Source organism: Misgurnus anguillicaudatus, chromosome 15, assembly GCF_027580225.2.
Source record: "Misgurnus anguillicaudatus chromosome 15, ASM2758022v2, whole genome shotgun sequence".
Taxonomy (NCBI): domain Eukaryota; kingdom Metazoa; phylum Chordata; class Actinopteri; order Cypriniformes; family Cobitidae; genus Misgurnus; species Misgurnus anguillicaudatus.
In genome coordinates, this window is record NC_073351.2 from 7,646,255 (window position 1) to 7,664,797 (window position 18,543).

Genomic DNA, 18,543 nt, shown 5'->3' on the forward strand with positions numbered 1-18,543 from the left:
CTGAAGAACCAATAAGAGTCAATTTGTACTTTTTGAAGTTCATTCAGGAGAATGGCGAGTGATCAAACGATTTGTTTTTTTTGTCCGCAGATGACAGTCTCGATGCGGAGGACCCGGACACACGCACACATTTCTCGCAGTTCTCCTACTCGGCCAGCGTGCGGGAGTGACCATCCTCTCTCACTCTCTCTCACCCATACCAGCGAACCAGACGCCCCTCACATATACACACAAACAAGGACACATGCACCAGCAGCCCCGTCCTCCCGAAGGGCGGGTCCTAGGCGGGAGTACAGCATCTGTGAACGTCCTGAACAGGTGGTACCTTCTGGCCAGTCCTGGTTTTCGATTGGCTTTTCAACATGCCAGTCGTAGCCCGACACACTACACGATCGTCATAAAACCATCCAACCAATCAGGTACCGAGAGAACGGCTTTCCACCAGCAGGACACGCGTGCACTCAAAACACTGGACTGCAGGACAAAATCTTCATAAAATTCAACACGGCTTGTGGGGAGTAATTGGATCATTTGGACATTTTCCCACAGATTGTTACAGATTGTCTAAAGCCATATTTTAAAGTGCTCTTTCTGGAACTAGCTGTTACCGAGAGTGTTTTTCCGGCGGGAGGTAACGCAGAGAGATAAAGTGCTGTTTATCTGCCTGGGCGGCGTGTCGAATGCTGGGCGTGCGTGTGAAGCTGTGTGAATGTGTAGCGGTGCGAACGCTGGACCGTGTGTTCTCTACCTACATCTTAATCTGTGTGTCTTTTTTCGTGTTTTGGTTTTGTACATGGGCATAACGTTAGGGAATAGAACGAGGTGGGCGGGATCGATAATGGTTTCGGGGGGGGCTCACACACACACACTCACTATAGACGTGACGACGTTTGTGTTATAAAGGGAAGAGCGAGATAAAGACGGCTCCGGCTTGTAAATAGGGAGGTCAACTGGGAATGTTCTGGAGGGGCATTTTTTCAGTTTTCATCTGCTGCCCCGGCGGGCTGTTTGTTTATTAAGATTAGTGTATGATACTCGCAATCATCATGTTGTTGCCATCCTATTTACAGTTTCACAGCCATCGATGTCGAGATTTCGAGAGGCAAAAATGAATGATTTGAATGTCCTGTTATTTAACAGAAAGAGCTACTGGGTTAGCATGCCGTAATAAGACTTGCAGCATGTACCGTCGTGCTACACCATTGTCATCGCAGCCTTGACACTTTTTTAATTTTTCATTAATGTAGTAAAAAAAAACACGTTTAGGATGCCCGAGAGGAAATGTTCATCTCGGGATGTTTAACGTTTGTGTCATTCTCTAGACAGCAGCTGTCCAGAACACATCGCTTTGTGTGAGTTACTTTTGCATTTTTAAAGATATGCTTCATGTAAGCAACATCAAACTGTTTTTTGTTTTGTTTTATTCATTATTTTATTGGATCATTTGTTTTGTTTTTTGTTGTTCTTCCTTTGTCCACCCACTCCCTGAAATTAAATTGTCTTGATAAAGAATATATATATAAAAATATATATTACAATAGTAAACTTTTTTTGTTTCTTTTGTCTTTGGTTTGTATGTGTATGCGTGTGATTGAGTGTGTCTCAGTATATATTTGCAACCGATTTCCTTTTATTGGGATATATGGCTGTCCTTGAAGCATGATGTGTATATATAAAATATTGCTATCCCTTCATCAAAAACATACAGTAAGGTCCACTGGTACAACAGAAGAAGGGCTGAACCGAAGTTCTTACACACTTAAGCTTTGTCACTAAATCCAGCGAGCTACATACCGAGATTAAATTTGTGTCTTGGGTAGACAGCTCACTTAGTTTTGGGACAGAGACCTTATTGCCTTGACACATAAAGGCCACTAGTTGAGATACGTGTGATTAAATACAACATTGCACCTGACATCATAACGTTTGCCATGCGCACTGTAGTTCTCACAGTTCATTTCTAGTTTTAAAGGGGACATATCATGAAAATCAGACTTTTTTCATGTTTAAGTGCTATAATTGGGTCCCCAGTGCTTCTGTTAACCTATAAAATGTGAAAAAGATCAACCTAGTAACTTAGTTTTGGTAAACCATACTCTGCAAGCATGTGAAAAAATCGGTGATTGAAATTTGGCTCCCCTTGTGATGTCAGAAGGGGATAATAGCACATTTTAACATGTTATAATAAATGATCTATATGGTATTTGAGCTAAAACCTCACGTACATACTCTGGGGACACCAAAGATTTATTTGACATCTTTAAAAAAAAGTATTGTGAAATGTCACCTTTAAACATTTGGGCACATTTTTGAGGGGTGAAAATCTTAAATGGTCTACAAGTGGTGATTTCACCGTTTTTCTCATCGGCTTTGAAGCGAAATTATTTTGAAGCTTTAACCATCGACTCGTCTGTTCCTGAATGTGATAAACAATCACGAATGTCATCATTGATGCTCATTTGCTTTTCTTAGTGCTGGGGATGAAAAGCTTCTTATATTAAGCAATCTTCTGAGAGATCTGTTTTGCTACAAATATGGGTTATGTTTTGCTATTAGGACATTCACGCAAGTAAATTCTTTTACCAGAAACTGTTTGTCTGTGTCTTACTATAACCAACGTGTAAAAGCATCTGGTAAATGCTTGATAACTTCCCATTCATAGCAACATTAAGCTTTTTGCCGCCAGGGGGCGCACTGAATATCTTTGAGCTTAAAAGGTCTTTAGGATGGTTGTATTATCTTTGAAATCTAATAATTTAAAGCATTTCTACCTGCCATACAAGTGTTGGGTTGTCCCAGCAGTCTCTATGAAACAATTACATCACATACCAAATTAAAAACGAGCCTGATTTGGGTTATTATAGTACAGTACTATAGTAGCAAAAATAAAAGTCCTTATGATGCCCAGATATAATAAACTTTTTATGAGGGACCCCTTCTTAAAATAAATGTACATTTTCATGTATAAAGAAACATTTACTGTGCATTAAATTAAATAGTGTGATTTTACAAAGACGTAATAATAATTGGCTGCACTTAATCTACGTCAGTTCAAATGCAGTTATACTTCAACATTAACTATTGTTGTATCTTTCCAAAGACTCTTAAAGCCCCAATGAGTGAGATACAGGACACTTCGTGTTAAAAATAAAAAACAGAAGTAAAAACAATTCTGGAAAAGATGCAAGATTTTGTAGTTTTTACCCTTAGAGCCCCCTGGGACTCGCGTACCTCAGTTATAGGGGATACCAGGGCTTTCTCATTGTGAGTTTATGAAAGTGAATTTCTGTACAGATATACATTTTTTGGTCAAAAAATTAAAAAACAAAATGAATGAAACAGCAAAAATATCAAATCAGGGTTTGCAGGGGTTCAATATTTTTTTAATTATATATATATTATTTTATTATTAAAGTCTGCTTTCATATATTGTTGCAACAGCTCACAGTTCACTTAACCCAAAAAAAAAATCATGATATAGAAATCCTGGTTTAGAATAGATTTAACAAAGATCATTCAAATATCATTCAGATATAACTGTGTTAGAACGAAGTGTTTTAAAACCACTGCTATTTGTGTCGTTGTATTTGTACTCAAATGACTTTTAACTTGCACTTTCGTGTACATTTGAGAATGATGTCTCACGCATGCATCTCTCAAAATGTATTTTAAGATTTTTTTTTAAAGTATCCTGTTTGGGCACAGTAATAAAATAAAGGTGCTTAAAAGGTTCTTGCGATGCCACAGAAGAACCATTTCTTTTTTACATTTTTATAATATTTGTGAAACAGAAAGCGGGATTTTAAAACACTTCAAACGATCCAAACACAGAGGACTTTCATGACAAGAGCTTTATCATACATTAGGCTCAGTCGACTTTATGCGGCGCCGCAAGAATCGACAACCGCATGACGTCAAAGTACCGCGAGAGCGATTCGCGAAATCACCCAGTGGAGTTTGCTTTTAAATCGCTCTCGCGGAACTTTGACGTCATCCGGCTGTTGGTTCTTGCGGCGCCGCATAAAGTCGAACAAGCCTATTAACAACAGTTCTCAGCATTGGTCAGTAAGGTTTTTTTAGGCGGGGATTAACAATGGGTCAATTAGTAAGGATTATTAGTGGCAATGGTGTTAATTAAGTGCTGGTGTGTCAGTGTGCAGCTGGAGTTTCAGTGCGTGCAGGTAGCTACAGTGTCCGCGTGAATCATGGCTCGAACTGGGTTTTGTGATTCCAGGCAACTGTTGGACCTTCATATGGTGAGAATACATGATTCAAAATTTATTTCTAAACCTTAATAGCCTTGAAAATGCCCGACAAGTGAGACCATTTTAGCCTGTTTTTATAGTAACTTCAAACATACGAATGTTCTTGCAGATAATCTTAAATTACTGAGTTGCTGTTTGTAATTGAATTGGCTATTTGGTATAAGACAGTCAGTAAAGAGAGAGTTCATCCAAAAATTAAAACTCATTTACTTACCCTCATGTTGTTCAAAACCTGTATACGTTTTGCTGAACACAATTTGACTTCCATGGTAAGAAAAATAAATACTATGGAAGTCAATGGTGCTCCAAAATTATTTGATTAAAACAAAATATCTTTGGGTACACTTGAGGGTGAATAAATGATAAACTATCCCTTCGGTCGATCATTATGAACCTGCAAAAAGTACTACGTGTTTATACCAGTTTAGTCAAATTGGGTTTTCAGATATCTTTGTTGGTTAACCCTTTCAACACTGAAAAATATTCCGCGTTTTTGTCAAAAACACATCTTTCTGTTTCTGTTACTTAAAGGATAATTCCGGTATTTGACACTTTGGGTCTCATTTCTGGTTTGTTTTGGATGGGCTACAGTGATGGACGCGGAGATGTTGACGGTGGGTCGTGTCTTGACTTTTCGACTCGTTTGGGGGCGTCTCTTGACTGCTTCAGGGTGGAGGTCAATGGCCATGCACAGACATGTCATTGGGGCAACACTTGACGTTCATTTTCGGGGCTGTGCTGCTCGCCGAGTGGTTCGTGGTGTTCGTTGATGATTAAAAACAAGTTGTGTAGCGAAATACAGTTTCTGTCGTGTTTTATTTGGCATTTTGTAAAATTCCATTGACTTCCCTTGGAAGACGCATTGCTCGCTGATATATCGCAGAAGAAATTTTTCCCATATTTGTAGGGCTGACATTCGATTCGTGGGTTGACATCTGATTTTCAGTTTTGAGATTCGAATATATATATATATATATATTTTACAGCGTTAATGCAGAGCTTTTGCCAAGCAGGAAGTGCGCTTCACGCTCCCGCTCTATGGGGCTGTTTACACTTGGTATTAACATGTGTTTTCGTCGATCGGATCACAAGTGGACGACGTTAATGCCAGGTGTAAACGGTGTTCAAAACGTTTTGAGCTCGTCCACTTTCGACCACTTTCAACCACATCCAGAGGTGGTCGAAACCACTTTCGATCGGATCGCTTTGGAGTTGCGGAACGCGCATGTGGTTGAATGCGTTCGAACAGCCACACGCGACCGCCTTCTCTCCGCCCATTTATCTAATCTGAGGTATTAAACACAAGTTTTACGTCTTTTTTTACTTCTGGCGTGAACATTCGGTGAACAGCGCTATTTTTAGACTTTCATTGATAAAACTAAGCGGCTGATCTCCGTAGTTTCGTTTTGAAAGCGGGTGAAAGTTGCGCGATCCTATTTCATCAATTGCGCTGAAAATTCAAAGAAAGCTCTTACATACTCATGTACAAAACATTGTGCTGTATGTTTACTTGCTAAACAAGCAGTGGACACTGACATTATATGAGATCGCGTCCATATAAACTCATAATTACTCCCGCTCGGGTTTGAATGACAGCAGAGAGACTCGCCCACCGTCTCACAGACCACCCCCTCATAGTATTCAGCACAGAAGCGGTCGAAAGTGGACAAAAGAGACGGATTTAAATACCAGGTGTAAACGTAATGTGTCTCTCCCGTCCACTTGTGATCCGATCGACGAAAACACATGTTAATGCCAAGTGTAAACAGCCTCTATAGGTGGCGCAGAGAGACCAACATCCATAGCCAACAGCACTAGTGGAAGAGATCACCTCAAACGGAAAGCACGCTTCCTGCTTTGGCATTCACGCTAATAGTGTTGTAAATAACGTTCAGTTTCTTGCAAAAACTGATTGATTTGCTTCATAAGACGTCAATATGTCACACGGAGTTATGGGGGATTACTGTTGTATTGGATATATATGCTTTAGCTCTTAAAGTGTGCGGATCTGTTGACTTGCATGACGGAGCACTGGGGTTTCTGCAAAATATCTTCTTTATTGTTTTGCTGATGAAAAAACATATTGGATGGTGTAAGTGTTTTAAATAAACTTGATTTTGAAAGTATGCTACCGTTTTATTACAGTTTGTTGGACTACGTTCATTCATGCTTCAGTCTCAAATATAGAGCGGAAGTATATACGCGGTTGTGAGGTATCTGAAAAAATAGTTCCACTATAGCAAATAACACGGATTGAAATCATACATTGCGCCAATATATTTGTTTTTAATCATCAACGAACACCACGAACCACTCGGTGAGTAGTACAGTTTTGAAAATGAACGTTAAGTGTTGTTTTAATTACATGTTTGTGCATGGCCATTGACTTCCATTCTGAAGCAGTCAAGAGACGCTTCTAAATGAGTCGAAAAGTCAAGACACGACCCATTGTCAAAATTTCTGTGTCCATCACTGTAGTTCATCCAAAACAAACCAGAAATGAGACTCAAAGTGTTAAATACCGGAATTATCCTTTAAGTTAAACAATTTCAACTTAAATTTACAAGTTAATGTCAACTTTGCACAAGCCAAAACTTAAAATAGTAGGTTAAATTGACTTGCAAAACCAAGTTCTTTTGACTTCATGCTGCATTTTTTTTACCCTAGCTGAAACCTGCTGCCATGTTACCAACACTTTCACAAGGGTAAAAGAGATTAGGTTGTATATTCTCCTAAAAAAAAAAAACAGTAAATAAAGTTCTAGAATAGTTTTTTTCCTTTGAACATGAAGTGTTGGGGTAACGCATTGCATTGAATAAAAACGCACTTATTTTTAATTTTACGACATTTCCATTCTAGTGGACAACGAGACTTTAAAGGGCACCTATTGTCCGATTAACGACTTTACATTTCCTTTGTTGTGTTAGTGTTTATTAGTACTTATTACACGGCTCTCTGGAATGCTTGATTCTGATTGGTCAGTTGAGACATTTGCAGGTTCGTTCTTTTTGAATAATAACTGCTCCAAAATAATAACGCATAGCCGGACTACTTGCACGAGTAATATCGCTCCGCGCCAATAAAGATCCATAAAGATTACTGTCTGTGTGGCGCCATCTTGTGACAAACACTCGACAACCACGACAAGAGACAGACAGCTTACTGAGACTGAACTTGACAAAATAGAGCATGACAACTACGAAGCCATCACACAAAAAAATACAGAATGGGGATTAAAACTTCTCAAAGAGAAAAAATGGAGACAAGTATGAAGCAGAGGATCTTTAAAAGGTATTACGATCATTTTATGCATCTGTGCAAAGTTTCGCGGAAGGATAAAAATGTTAATTTAAAACAAATATGCCAATAAAATGTTTCAAATTCATGTCCAGTTTTTTTCTTATGTGGCAAGTAGCCGTGTAATAAGCGGGATAATGTAGAGGCAGCCGGTAGTTATTGGGAAATAAGCCCCTTCAATGTGATACAAGACCCTCCGCTTCGCGTCGGGTCCTGATCACACTGTCGGGGCTTATTTCCCAATAACTACCGGCTGCCTCTACATTATCCCTTACATGTTGCAAAGGTTACAAACCCCAAAGTAAACGATGATGCGAGCTATTGTCTCCAACGTAGACTTCGGACTTTGGGGACTTTGCTGCCATAACATGGCTGCAGGAGGCACAATTATGTTACCCAGCAGCCGAAAATAGTCCCCTTAGTAACTTTCAATAGCATGGGACTATTTTCGGGTGCTGCGTAATATCATTACGCCTCCTGCAGCCGTGTTACAGCAGCAAGGTCCTTGATTATTACGCCAGAATAAGAGTATAGTTCCTGGACATATCTGCATAGAAAATTGCAACTTTTAATTTTCCGTCGGTCTGACTAGATGATGTAACTACAAGAGTGTCAAGTTTTAATAAGGAAAAATATCCAACATCTTTGGTTATTTTTGAGTGCAATGCTAATGGTCTAATCAGATTCAATGGATTGTGCTATGCTAAAAGTGGTACCGTAGGTATGTATAATAGCTAGATGTGTTACTGCGGAGTCTCTAACGTCATCACCTGGCGGCCATCTTACCACAGGCAGCTCGCTCACTCGTAGCATTGAGTTTTAATGGTGCAGTTACTTTTAAATGACCATAACTTGCTAAATTTTCTACAAATTTCCATACGGTTTGGTTTCTTACAAACGTTATTAACGTGGCTATAATTCTGGATGCTGTAACATACTAAAAAAAAAACGTTTCATGAAACATAAGTATGCAGTCACAGTGTCATGGGTACATCTCTGATGTTTATAACAAACCAAACCATTTGAAAATCGATAGAAAATTAAGCTAGTTATGGTCAATTAAAAGTACCTGCACCATTAAAACTCAATGCTACGAGACATCTAGCCTTTATACATATCTATGAGTGGTACCACCAGACCCAGAGATCAGCTGAATGGATTCCAAAACGGTAAAAACCAAATGTTTAACTCTCCGGGAGCTGGAAAATTAGCATATTTTCAAAAAAAGTATGTCCCTTTAACATTAATTAATGCACAATGAACTAACATGAAAAATTGTATTAACAATAACTTGCATTAACAAAGATTAATAAATGCTGATAAATTTTATTGCTTATAGTTGGTTTAATGTTTTTAATAATGTTAACAACTACAACTTTACTGTAAAGTGTTACTAATTATTTTATTCAGAAACTAAGCCTATGTCACAGAACTGCCAATTACAAGTAGTGAACACAAACATGAGAACAAAGTCCTGGTGTCCACTACAGAGGACATCAAATAAAAGTCGTGTTTCGAAAGGGTCAGAATTATTGTACATTTACAGAAATACTGCTAAATTTATGCTCTAGAGTCTAGACTCTCATGTTGAAAAACTATTGAAGATTATCAAGAGAACACACATGGGTGACAGTTTCCCGGACACGGCTTATCCTAGTCCCAGACTAAAATGCGTTATTTCAAAAAGAAAGTTTGTGTTCACACAAATATGGTATTGCAAGAAAGCCCAAGATGTCCTCTTCACAGGACAGTAGGATTCAAATAGGTTGATTAAATTGTGCTTGACTACTTGTTTAGGTCTGAAACTCATGTCCACTACAGAGGACAAAAATCAATAGCTGGGTCTTATGTTGATTTGTTAGTGTGTTGGATGGTTATAATTAAAATATATTCATAGTTACATGTATTTGGTCTGTCTATGTCTAGGTCTATGTTTATGTCTAGGTCTATGTTTATGTCTAGGTCTATGTTTATGTCTAGGTCTATGTTTATGTCTAGGTCTATGTTTAGGTCTAGGTCTATGTTTAGGTCTAGGTCTATGTTTAGGTCTAGGTCTATGTTTAGGTCTAGGTCTATGTTTAGGTCTAGGTCTATGTTTAGGTCTATGTTTAGGTCTAGGTCTATGTTTAGGTCTAGGTCTATGTTTAGGTCTAGGTCTATGTTTAGGTCTAGGTCTATGTTTAGGTCTAGGTCTATGTTTAGGTCTAGGTCTATGTTTAGGTCTAGGTCTATGTTTAGGTCTAGGTCTATGTTTAGGTCTAGGTCTATGTTTAGGTCTAGGTCTAGGTTTAGGTCTAGGTCTAGGTTTAGGTTTAGGTCTAGGTCTAGGTCTAGGTTTAGGTCTAGGTTTAGGTCTAGGTTTAGGTCTAGGTCTAGGTTTAGGTCTAGGTCTAGGTTTAGGTCTAGGTCTAGGTTTAGGTCTAGGTCTATGTTTAGGTTTAGGTCTAGGTCTATGTTTAGGTCTAGGTCTATGTTTAGGTCTAGGTCTATGTTTAGGTCTAGGTCTATGTTTAGGTCTAGGTCTATGTTTAGGTCTAGGTCTATGTTTAGGTCTAGGTCTATGTTTAGGTTTAGGTCTAGGTCTAGGTTTAGGTCTAGGTCTATGTTTAGGTCTAGGTCTATGTTTAGGTCTAGGTCTAGGTCTATGTTTAGGTCTAGGTCTATGTTTAGGTCTAGGTCTATGTCTAGGTCTATGTTTAGGTCTAGGTCTAGGTCTATGGTCTAGGTCTATGGTCTAGGTCTAGGTCTATGGTCTAGGTCTATGGTCTAGGTTTAGGTCTAGGTCTATGTTTTGGTCTAGGTCTATGTTTTGGTCTAGGTCTATGTTTTGGTCTAGGTCTAGGTCTATGGTCTAGGTCTATTAATGAAAGCATTTTGCACTTTTAAAGACTGAGGAAAGACAGCTGCCCCTGAGGACGTGGGCAAACTCTTGTGTTCTGAGGGAGCGCAGGACGTTTGCTGAAGGGGAGGAGGTGCGGCCCGGGCAATGCTACAAACCTGCACAGGAAAATCGATGGGTAATCTTAACTCGTATCACTGTGCACCAGGATGTAACTCTTTAAACTGTTTTGTAATTTCTGTGAGTAGTGCAAAGAAAGTCACGCACATGATGTTCTCATAACGTCTGTCCTTAGTGTAGCTGTTTCTGAATTTTGTTAAGGGTCAAAGGCTTCCTATATCTGCAGAAGATGGGATCATAATGGACTACGCCCAACAGGATGAGTCTACACATACAGGTTTTCTACCCAAACACAACATATCCCAGGCCTATGACCATAAGGCCTAACCTTACCTCAGTCGCTCATTTCTTGTCTCTGCTAGATGTCTACGAAGAGGAGGCTTTGCTGAAATATCTGCACAGGTTGCCTGGTCCATCTAGTCTGGGAGAACTGATGCCTGGTCTTCTGCGCAGAGAGGTGGAGGTGGCCATCAGCAAGCTGGGGCTCCTCTATGACAAGACTTACGCTTGGGACATCTTTTCAGATATGATGGTGAGGACGGTGTATATTCAGTATGGGTCATTTTGAGCTTGAGATGCTGTGTTTGTACTCGTGTCTGTGTCTCGGTCACAGAGGAGTCAGCTCCTTTGCACTCTCCCAAACGCTGACTTGCCCAAGCCTTTCACAGACACTACAAGAGCTATCCTGGTGGACTGGCTCATTCAGGTCCATGTAAGTAAATCCTCACAAAAGGTTCATGATATTGGGGTGATATATTGAAGGGTTTTGATTAATCTTTTCATTGAAATGGCATGTATGAGTCGTATGTGTAATCCACATGTTTGCTCCTCTTCAGGAAGTGTTTCAGTTCTCCGAAGAAACGCTGTATCTGGCAGTGCACCTGTTGAATCGAGCACTGAAGCTCATAAAAGTGTCCATCTCTGGCCTTCAGTTGCTTGGCGTGGTTTGCCTCTTCCTGGCTGCCAAGAGAGAGGAGTGTCTCTTACCAGAGGTTAAACTACATAAACTTGCTGTAAAAGGGAAACGTTTTAACACCGTGTCCGGGTTTAACCGGTTATGTTTGTTAGGTGTCAGAGCTGTGCTATCTGATGGAGAACGCTTACAGTAAGAAACAGCTCCTCCGGATGGAAAGGAGAGTTTTAACTGGGCTCAAGTTTGATCTTTTTCACTGCCCTCCGCTTCACTTTCTTCTCATCTCCGCTTCGATAGCACGTTGCAGTGATAAGGTCAGTTAACGTTTCAGATTGACCCATCACCTTAAAGCAGGGCTGGGCATTCCTGATCCAGGAGGGCAACTATCCTGCAAAGTTTACCTTCAACCCTAATCAAGATATCCTGCAGGGATGTTTAATTAAACTTGCAGGACAGTGGCCCTCCAGGACCAGAGGGCTATTTCATAAAACTCGCTTGGAAAAGCGAGGATTAAAGTTACAAACTCGACTTGAATTAACCTAACAAATGAGGCGAGGCTAAAGCGGTTTCAAAAAAGGCAAATGAAGCTTACGCAATCCAACTAATGTGATCCAGATTTCCCTAGTCAAGATAATTGCGCGTGCACGCTATTCTTGAGCAGCCCTAGAGGTCGAGCGTGGATCAAATCGATCCAAGTTAAAGAGAAAGCGGTAATTTTTGATAAAAATGTATGAAAATGTACTACTGACTGAAAATTATAATACTGCTGCAATAAACAAACCCATAAAATAGTTGGAAAGTCCTTATGGATTAAATCCTTGCATGCAGAAACTAAATTTAAATATTTTGTCTTATTTTAAAGCGATCACATGAAAGCCTGAAACACCGTCAGAAATGATGGTCTAGTGGTTAGTGCTCTCAGCAGCGCATTCGGGGACCCGGGTTCGATCCCCGTCAATGCTTATGTGGCTATGCTTTGCTCATTTTTATATACTGTACTTTTTAAAAATAACACAAATCTTAACTTTTAAAAGACAATTTGTAGTTTACTAAGTAACCTATATAATATTTAGCAGATGAATGATTTTAATACATTTACAGTAACTTTAAATGTAACTGAATTTCTGAATTTACAGTAGTACAATAAATGATTGTGTAAAATCATATATGTTACACATATTCTTGACCAATCATTATTACTTGACATGTTACTCAAAACATTTTTGATGGCAAATTATGTGTGCGTTATAGAGTCACAAGTCATCATGTTAAACCCTGGGAGTATGAGAGATTTTAAACCACTGGTTTTTTATTACACTGTTAAAAAATTAGTTGTATGCAGCTGTTTGCCAGTAACTTATGTAGATTTAAATGTATGTTATTTACTGGCAACAGTTTGTTCAAAGTTAAATCAACATTAACAAGTCTATGATTTTACAGCATAAAACTATAAAATAACAGCCTCATGCAAAGCATTTTGTGAACCAGAAATCCTCATCAACCTTTTTCTGTTGTTTCCTTCATATTTTGGTTCCCAGAATGCTTTGCATGAGGCTGTTATTTGATGGTTTTATTCTGTAAATAAAAAGACTTGTTAATGTTTAATGTTCATTTGGCTTTGAGCAAGCTGTTGCCAGTGAATAACATAGATATAAATCTACAGTAAGTTACTGGCAAACAGCTGACAGTAATACTGTAAGTTCTACATAATTTTTTAACAGTGTAGTGTTAGGTGTTGATAGATAAACAGAGTTTCATGAATGGACACTAACAATCTTCTCTGTGATAAAAAAAGAATTTTAACTCATTCCAACAAAATGCCAAGAGCATACCATCAGATAATTATATTGTATTCCTTCATTGTATTCCATGCAGACACCATAATTTTTTTTTAAATTTCAAGAAAAATGTAACAACTAGAGAAAGATACAAATACTGTAGATCTTTAAAATAATGTGCATTTTTATGCACATCAAGCATAAAAAAATTAAATGACTGTACTTGACTTTTGTGTGTTGTATATTTAAATTAAATTTACTCTTTGTGTGACAGACAATCGGAATAAAAAAAAAATTATATATATATATATATATATTTCATCAATACGTTGCAATTATATGAATTTAGATACATCTTAAATTTGTTAATAAACTATTATCCTTATATTGAGGTAGTTAAGATTATCATTTATATTCAACATTTGATAGGCCTATATACCATATTATGAAACACATGTCTATATTTTATTAATTATTATTGTAACAAAATGTATCAAATTTAATATATAAGTTGATTTTCTTTAATTGTTAGATTAATAGTGGTTAATAAAGTCAAATAAAATGTCAAAGAGTCAGCTGTAATATCATTGCATTTACATTTCAGTGTTAGTGGAAGTCTAGTTAAGCAACAACTGAGGCTTAGCCTGACAGTTAGCCTGCTCCGGACCAGGCTAGTTTGCAAGCATAACTTTCCATAGTAACCGGGGTTGAGCTAGTTCAAGTTTGTTTTATGAAACGAAATCCACCGGCAATAAGCCAGACTTAACAAAATAAGCCTGGCTTATTCTGTAATCTAGTTTTATGAAATAGCCCTCAGGAATGCCCACCTCTGCCTTACACCATGCATGTCGTTTTGGTTTAAAATCAGTTTGACTAAGCAATCATATTGGATAAAGTGATGGTGCCACCCCAAACTTGTTGTGGCGCTAGGTTGCTCAGGTTGGTTTGGGAAGTTAAATTTGTAGTTTGGAACTTAAACCATAACACACCCACCACCTCTGTCCTTTAGTTTTTCTGTTTCTTGTTGAGAGATTGGTGTGCATGTGGCACTTGAATATCTTTTAATTCAAACTTTAATTTAATTTATAAATATTTTATGTTTTAATGGATAAATTACCCATTTCCTTTCGGTTTATATGGTCTTAAATCTTTCCTTTTCAGATGGTATGGATGGCACGGTATTTACTGGAGCTCTCTCTTCTGGAGGTACAGTGTGTTGTTTATTTACCTGCTCAGCTGGCGGGTGCTGCTCTCCGTCTGGCCCGCAAGATCCTGCAGGAAGCTCTGTCTCCTGAGGGAGAGACCGCCTGGTATATTGCCTCCAGTATCCATATTGGCAGGTAGGAAACAATGCTTTTTTATAGATGGTTTGTCTTTTTAGTATTGTGGTATTTGGGCTTTAATAATCAAGCATCAATCATCAGTTTTTTTTTTCTAGTTTTGACAAGGTACACACTCTGAAATAAAGGTACAAAAGCTGTCACTGAGGCGTTACAAGGTTCACCTTTGTACTTATTAGTAGCTCAAAGGTCCATATTGGCACAAATGTGTACATTTTGGTATCATTTTACTGCCCCTGTGACAGCTTTTGTAATTTTTTTCTGAGACTGTACATGTCCACTTTTCGGAAATGTTACTGCTGTTCATTATCTACACTTTGGGTTTCTATTTTGGTACTATTTTCAGTTTGGGGTAAATTTGACCCCTTGTAAAAATGCATTGTATAAAAATCTTAAGTACTTTCTATTTTTTGCAGTAGATTTGCAGTCTTCCCACAATTAGAGAGGCATCTGACATTAAAATTTAAGGCATTTTCTGCAGTTTAATATTTGGGGTCTCTGAGCCCAGTAAACAAAATGCTTATAATGCAATAACCATATTATCACTTGCCTGCATTGTAAAAGGAACCGTCATACCTGATATCAAATACTTTATTTAAAAAGAGCAATAAATATGATTTGTTAAAGCTTAAACTCATTACTGTGGTAAACTGATGTTATTCTTGAACTGTCAGAAAATGGTCAAGGAATTGTCCCTAGCTGTCACCCTTTTAAAATACACATTTGCACCTAGAGAATACATATTAGTACATCAAAGGCACATAATGGTACCCAAATGTATACATATCTGTACATAAATGGTACATTTTAGGGCAATTTTAATGGGTGATTCTGACTCTTAATTTGTTTTACCTTTTTTCCTGTGCATGAGAACTGTTAAGGGCCTGTGTTTGGAAAATTTGCTTATTGCAACTGTAACACTCCGAAGCTGTCTTTTAATACACATGTGTTTATTAGGGCCGGGACTTTAACGCGTTAATTAAGATTAATTAATTACACAAAAAATAACGCGTTAAACATTTTAACGCATTTTAATCGCACTTATTAATAGAGTCATTCGTAGATGCTGCAGACCCTGTTTTAGTTCGAGAACTCCGGGGTTGTGATGCAGTGTAAATAAAAGTAGACGGAACCTAAACGAACAGCTGATTTTAACGTGACAACGCATCAATTTCAAAGTAAAAATGATTTATTCTGGTAAATGGAGGTTTGCAACGGAGGTTTTGCCCAATAAACATCTACCAACAAACTACAGATTATTTTAACATGTATCCTAATGTCTGTTATATGTTAATGTTTGAGTATTGTTGGGTTTAAATATTGTTGTAATGTTGTTTTGTTTCAATTTAATTAGTTTATTACGAGTTTAATTTAAGTTTTGTTTGCTACTTTAAAACGAATTTCGTTTTAAATAATTTGTCTCGTAATTATAAACAATGTTTTGTTGTTAGGTTTTGTGAATATAAATTAAAAAGAACATTAAAAGCAACACCGTGCATCTCATTGATGCATATGCTACCGAATGCCAAAACATGCAGTGAGTAGCCTATATCACTTACTTTTCAAAAAATCAGCCTGGCAGTGCCCAGAAGTTAAATTTAAACGCGCATTTAGAGCATACTGTAGCAGCACGTTTGATTTGCGGTGTGCTTAAGACTTTTAAAAATCAACTTCATATTAATTTTAATAGGCTACTTTGACGGAGGACACGCACAGAGAACAGCGACGGCAGGTAAAGGAAAAAAGTTAAACGAATAGAGTCAGTTTGTAAGAACATTTTTAAATTGACTATAAGATCATCAATATGAACTCTGAACAATGAACTATTATAAACATAACAGCAAGAAAAGCTGAAGAGGAACTCGCAACATTAAAGCAATAAGCATTTATGTAGGCTAAAGCTATATATCACCTCTTATTTTTTTAAATTTAGTTAAGTGTCAATGGTAACACTAAAGGCGTGAGAGCATGGTTGTGTGTAAGATATTCAACAAGGAATTCACATATCACCGCAGCACATCGAGCCTTAAGTATAATCTCAATGCAAAACATACAGCAGCTAGCGTGGACATTAGCCCGACTCCGGGTACAACGACTTGGTTGAACAAAAATAAACAATATTTTGTTAAGCTTATGTATTCAGTCATTATTCATAAAAATCCATGTAAAAATACTACTTAATGTTCTCAGGTCAAATATTTATATGAGATTAAAATGCGATTAATTTAGATTAATTAATTACAAAGCCTCTAATTAATTAGATTAATTTTTTTAATCGAGTCCCGGCCCTAGTGTTTATATAAAGTACATATTAAGTGTTATTTTTATTTTATTATTATTGTTATTATTATTGTATGCATTGAGATGCCCCCAAAGTAAGTTCTTTTGATCCAGCTAAATCCTAAATTTGGGACCCTTTCTTTTGTAAAAAATCTTATCGCATTATTTTTTCCCCACTTTTGTAGTGAAGCTGCTCTCTTCAGTATAATGCGGATCATGGCTATGGCAGCAGCTAGAGCACATGGGCATGAGACCCGTGCCACCTTCGTTAAGTTCTCCACCATACAGACCCTCCACGTCAATATGCACCCGGCCCTTAAGACCGCTCCTGGCCTACTGGGCCTGGCGTGCACCCAGACGTGAAGCTCCATCAAAACCACAAGGAGGCCAGATTGGGCTGGAAGTGTTTCGGGACAGGATGCATATCGCTGCTGGTCGAGAGAGCAAGAAACTTGGTCAGTCGGGAGTACAGTGTTGCACTGCACGTCGGTATATGTACCCCAGTTTGAAAATGGATTTCTTATTGGACTGTATTTTGTTGCCCATTACCTTTTATTGTAATCTTATGTCACTTGATGTAAAAAAGAAATGTGTATTTATGTCTGCGTCGCTTTTAAGTGTTTATTGCATTTGGTGAAGACTATCTATTGCAATAGGTGTTATGGTCTCTTATGGAATTAAAGCACTTTGAAACGTTTTGTTTTTAAGTGTTTTGAAAATCTTTTGTAAAATTGTGCAAAATAAAAAATGTCTGTTTTGGAAACTGCAATTGGAGTCTCTTTTTTTTTTTAAACAAGCCTTCATGTCACTATCATGTGTTAAACATTTGTTTATTGAAGCACATGACACTTCTCAGTCTCAGCAGAGGCCTCGTTCAGGGTTGCCAAATCTTTGTGACGAAGATAGTCCAATAAAAACAAACAAAATGTACTAACTCTTACATGGAAAGTAAACTAGATATTTTAGATGTTTATGTATGATTGTTTTGGCCCCTTTAGAAATAAAACCTTTCAATTTTTTATATTAAACTTAAATATACACCACATGAGAATGCAGTCATGATCAAATGTTAAATAATTATGTAGCCCAATAAGTGACCTGTGCACTTAGCTTGCATTAAGTGATCAGTTTGGTAGGCAATAAATTGATTAAAAGGCCGTAATTTCACTTACGTAAATTTTATTATAAAGTGTATATAGGTTATGTGGGTACATAAGCCCCTCTGACGTCATTTGAAGTTTTGAACTAGCTCCAGTGCGCAGCTCTGAACATGTGCGCGTCCGCCTCTACTCGCTCGCCCTCACATGTCTGCGCACACCCTCGCTGCTGACTGGCTGGCCGGAGCGCGCTGCGTCATTCCGCCGTGCGCGAACCACGTGGCTCTGTAGTAGAGCAGCTGAGCGCTCCAGCACTGGCACATTGGAGAGCGCGTGTGATGAGCTACGTAAATCTTTGCGCTTTTAATTTCCCGGGACAAATGCATTTCGTTTATTATGGGTTTACTCGACTGTAAAAAAAACCTGGTTAACTTTTACAAAATCAACTACGGTTTAGCTAGAGATTTTATATAATTTTATAAACCTGGGTTAAAATCATTGGCGTTTGCAATAACAGGAACCACGTGGTGCCTGGAGAAGTGGGTACTTTTAATATTTGCCCCCATTATTATTAAACAGTGACATAAAACCACGTCTTGCATATTTACTTCACT

The 18,543-nt window shown here is 37.9% G+C and overlaps 2 protein-coding genes across 2 annotated transcripts in view; both read left to right on the top strand.

Annotated features, from left to right (window-relative positions):
* akt2 (v-akt murine thymoma viral oncogene homolog 2) overlaps positions 1-1,545 on the top strand; it is a 28,014-nt gene extending 26,469 nt beyond the window's left edge. Inside the window, exon 14 of the mRNA XM_055173597.2 lies at positions 91-1,545. Coding sequence (XP_055029572.1) covers positions 91-170 — 80 coding nt within the window. The 3' untranslated portion in view covers positions 171-1,545. The remainder of the gene's footprint in view (positions 1-90) is intronic.
* Positions 1,546-4,096: 2,551 nt separating this feature from the next.
* On the top strand, positions 4,097-17,601 carry ccnp (cyclin P). The gene is made up of 9 exons (XM_055173596.2): positions 4,097-4,256; positions 10,451-10,579; positions 10,723-10,798; positions 10,884-11,053; positions 11,135-11,233; positions 11,358-11,513; positions 11,590-11,748; positions 14,374-14,552; positions 17,018-17,601. Exons 1-9 carry the CDS (start codon positions 4,206-4,208, stop codon positions 17,193-17,195), a joined length of 1,197 nt encoding a protein of 398 aa, XP_055029571.2. The 5' UTR covers positions 4,097-4,205; the 3' UTR covers positions 17,196-17,601.
* The last annotated feature ends 942 nt before the right edge of the window (positions 17,602-18,543 follow it).

Coding starts and splice junctions, on each gene's coding strand:
- ccnp (XM_055173596.2), top strand. CDS start 4,206: ATGGCTCGAACTGGGTTTTGTGATTCCAGGCAACTGTTGGACCTTCAT. Junction 10,799..10,883: donor GGATGAGTCTACACATACAG/GTTTTCTACCCA, acceptor TGTCTCTGCTAG/ATGTCTACGAAGAGGAGGCT. Junction 14,553..17,017: donor TCCAGTATCCATATTGGCAG/GTAGGAAACAAT, acceptor CCACTTTTGTAG/TGAAGCTGCTCTCTTCAGTA.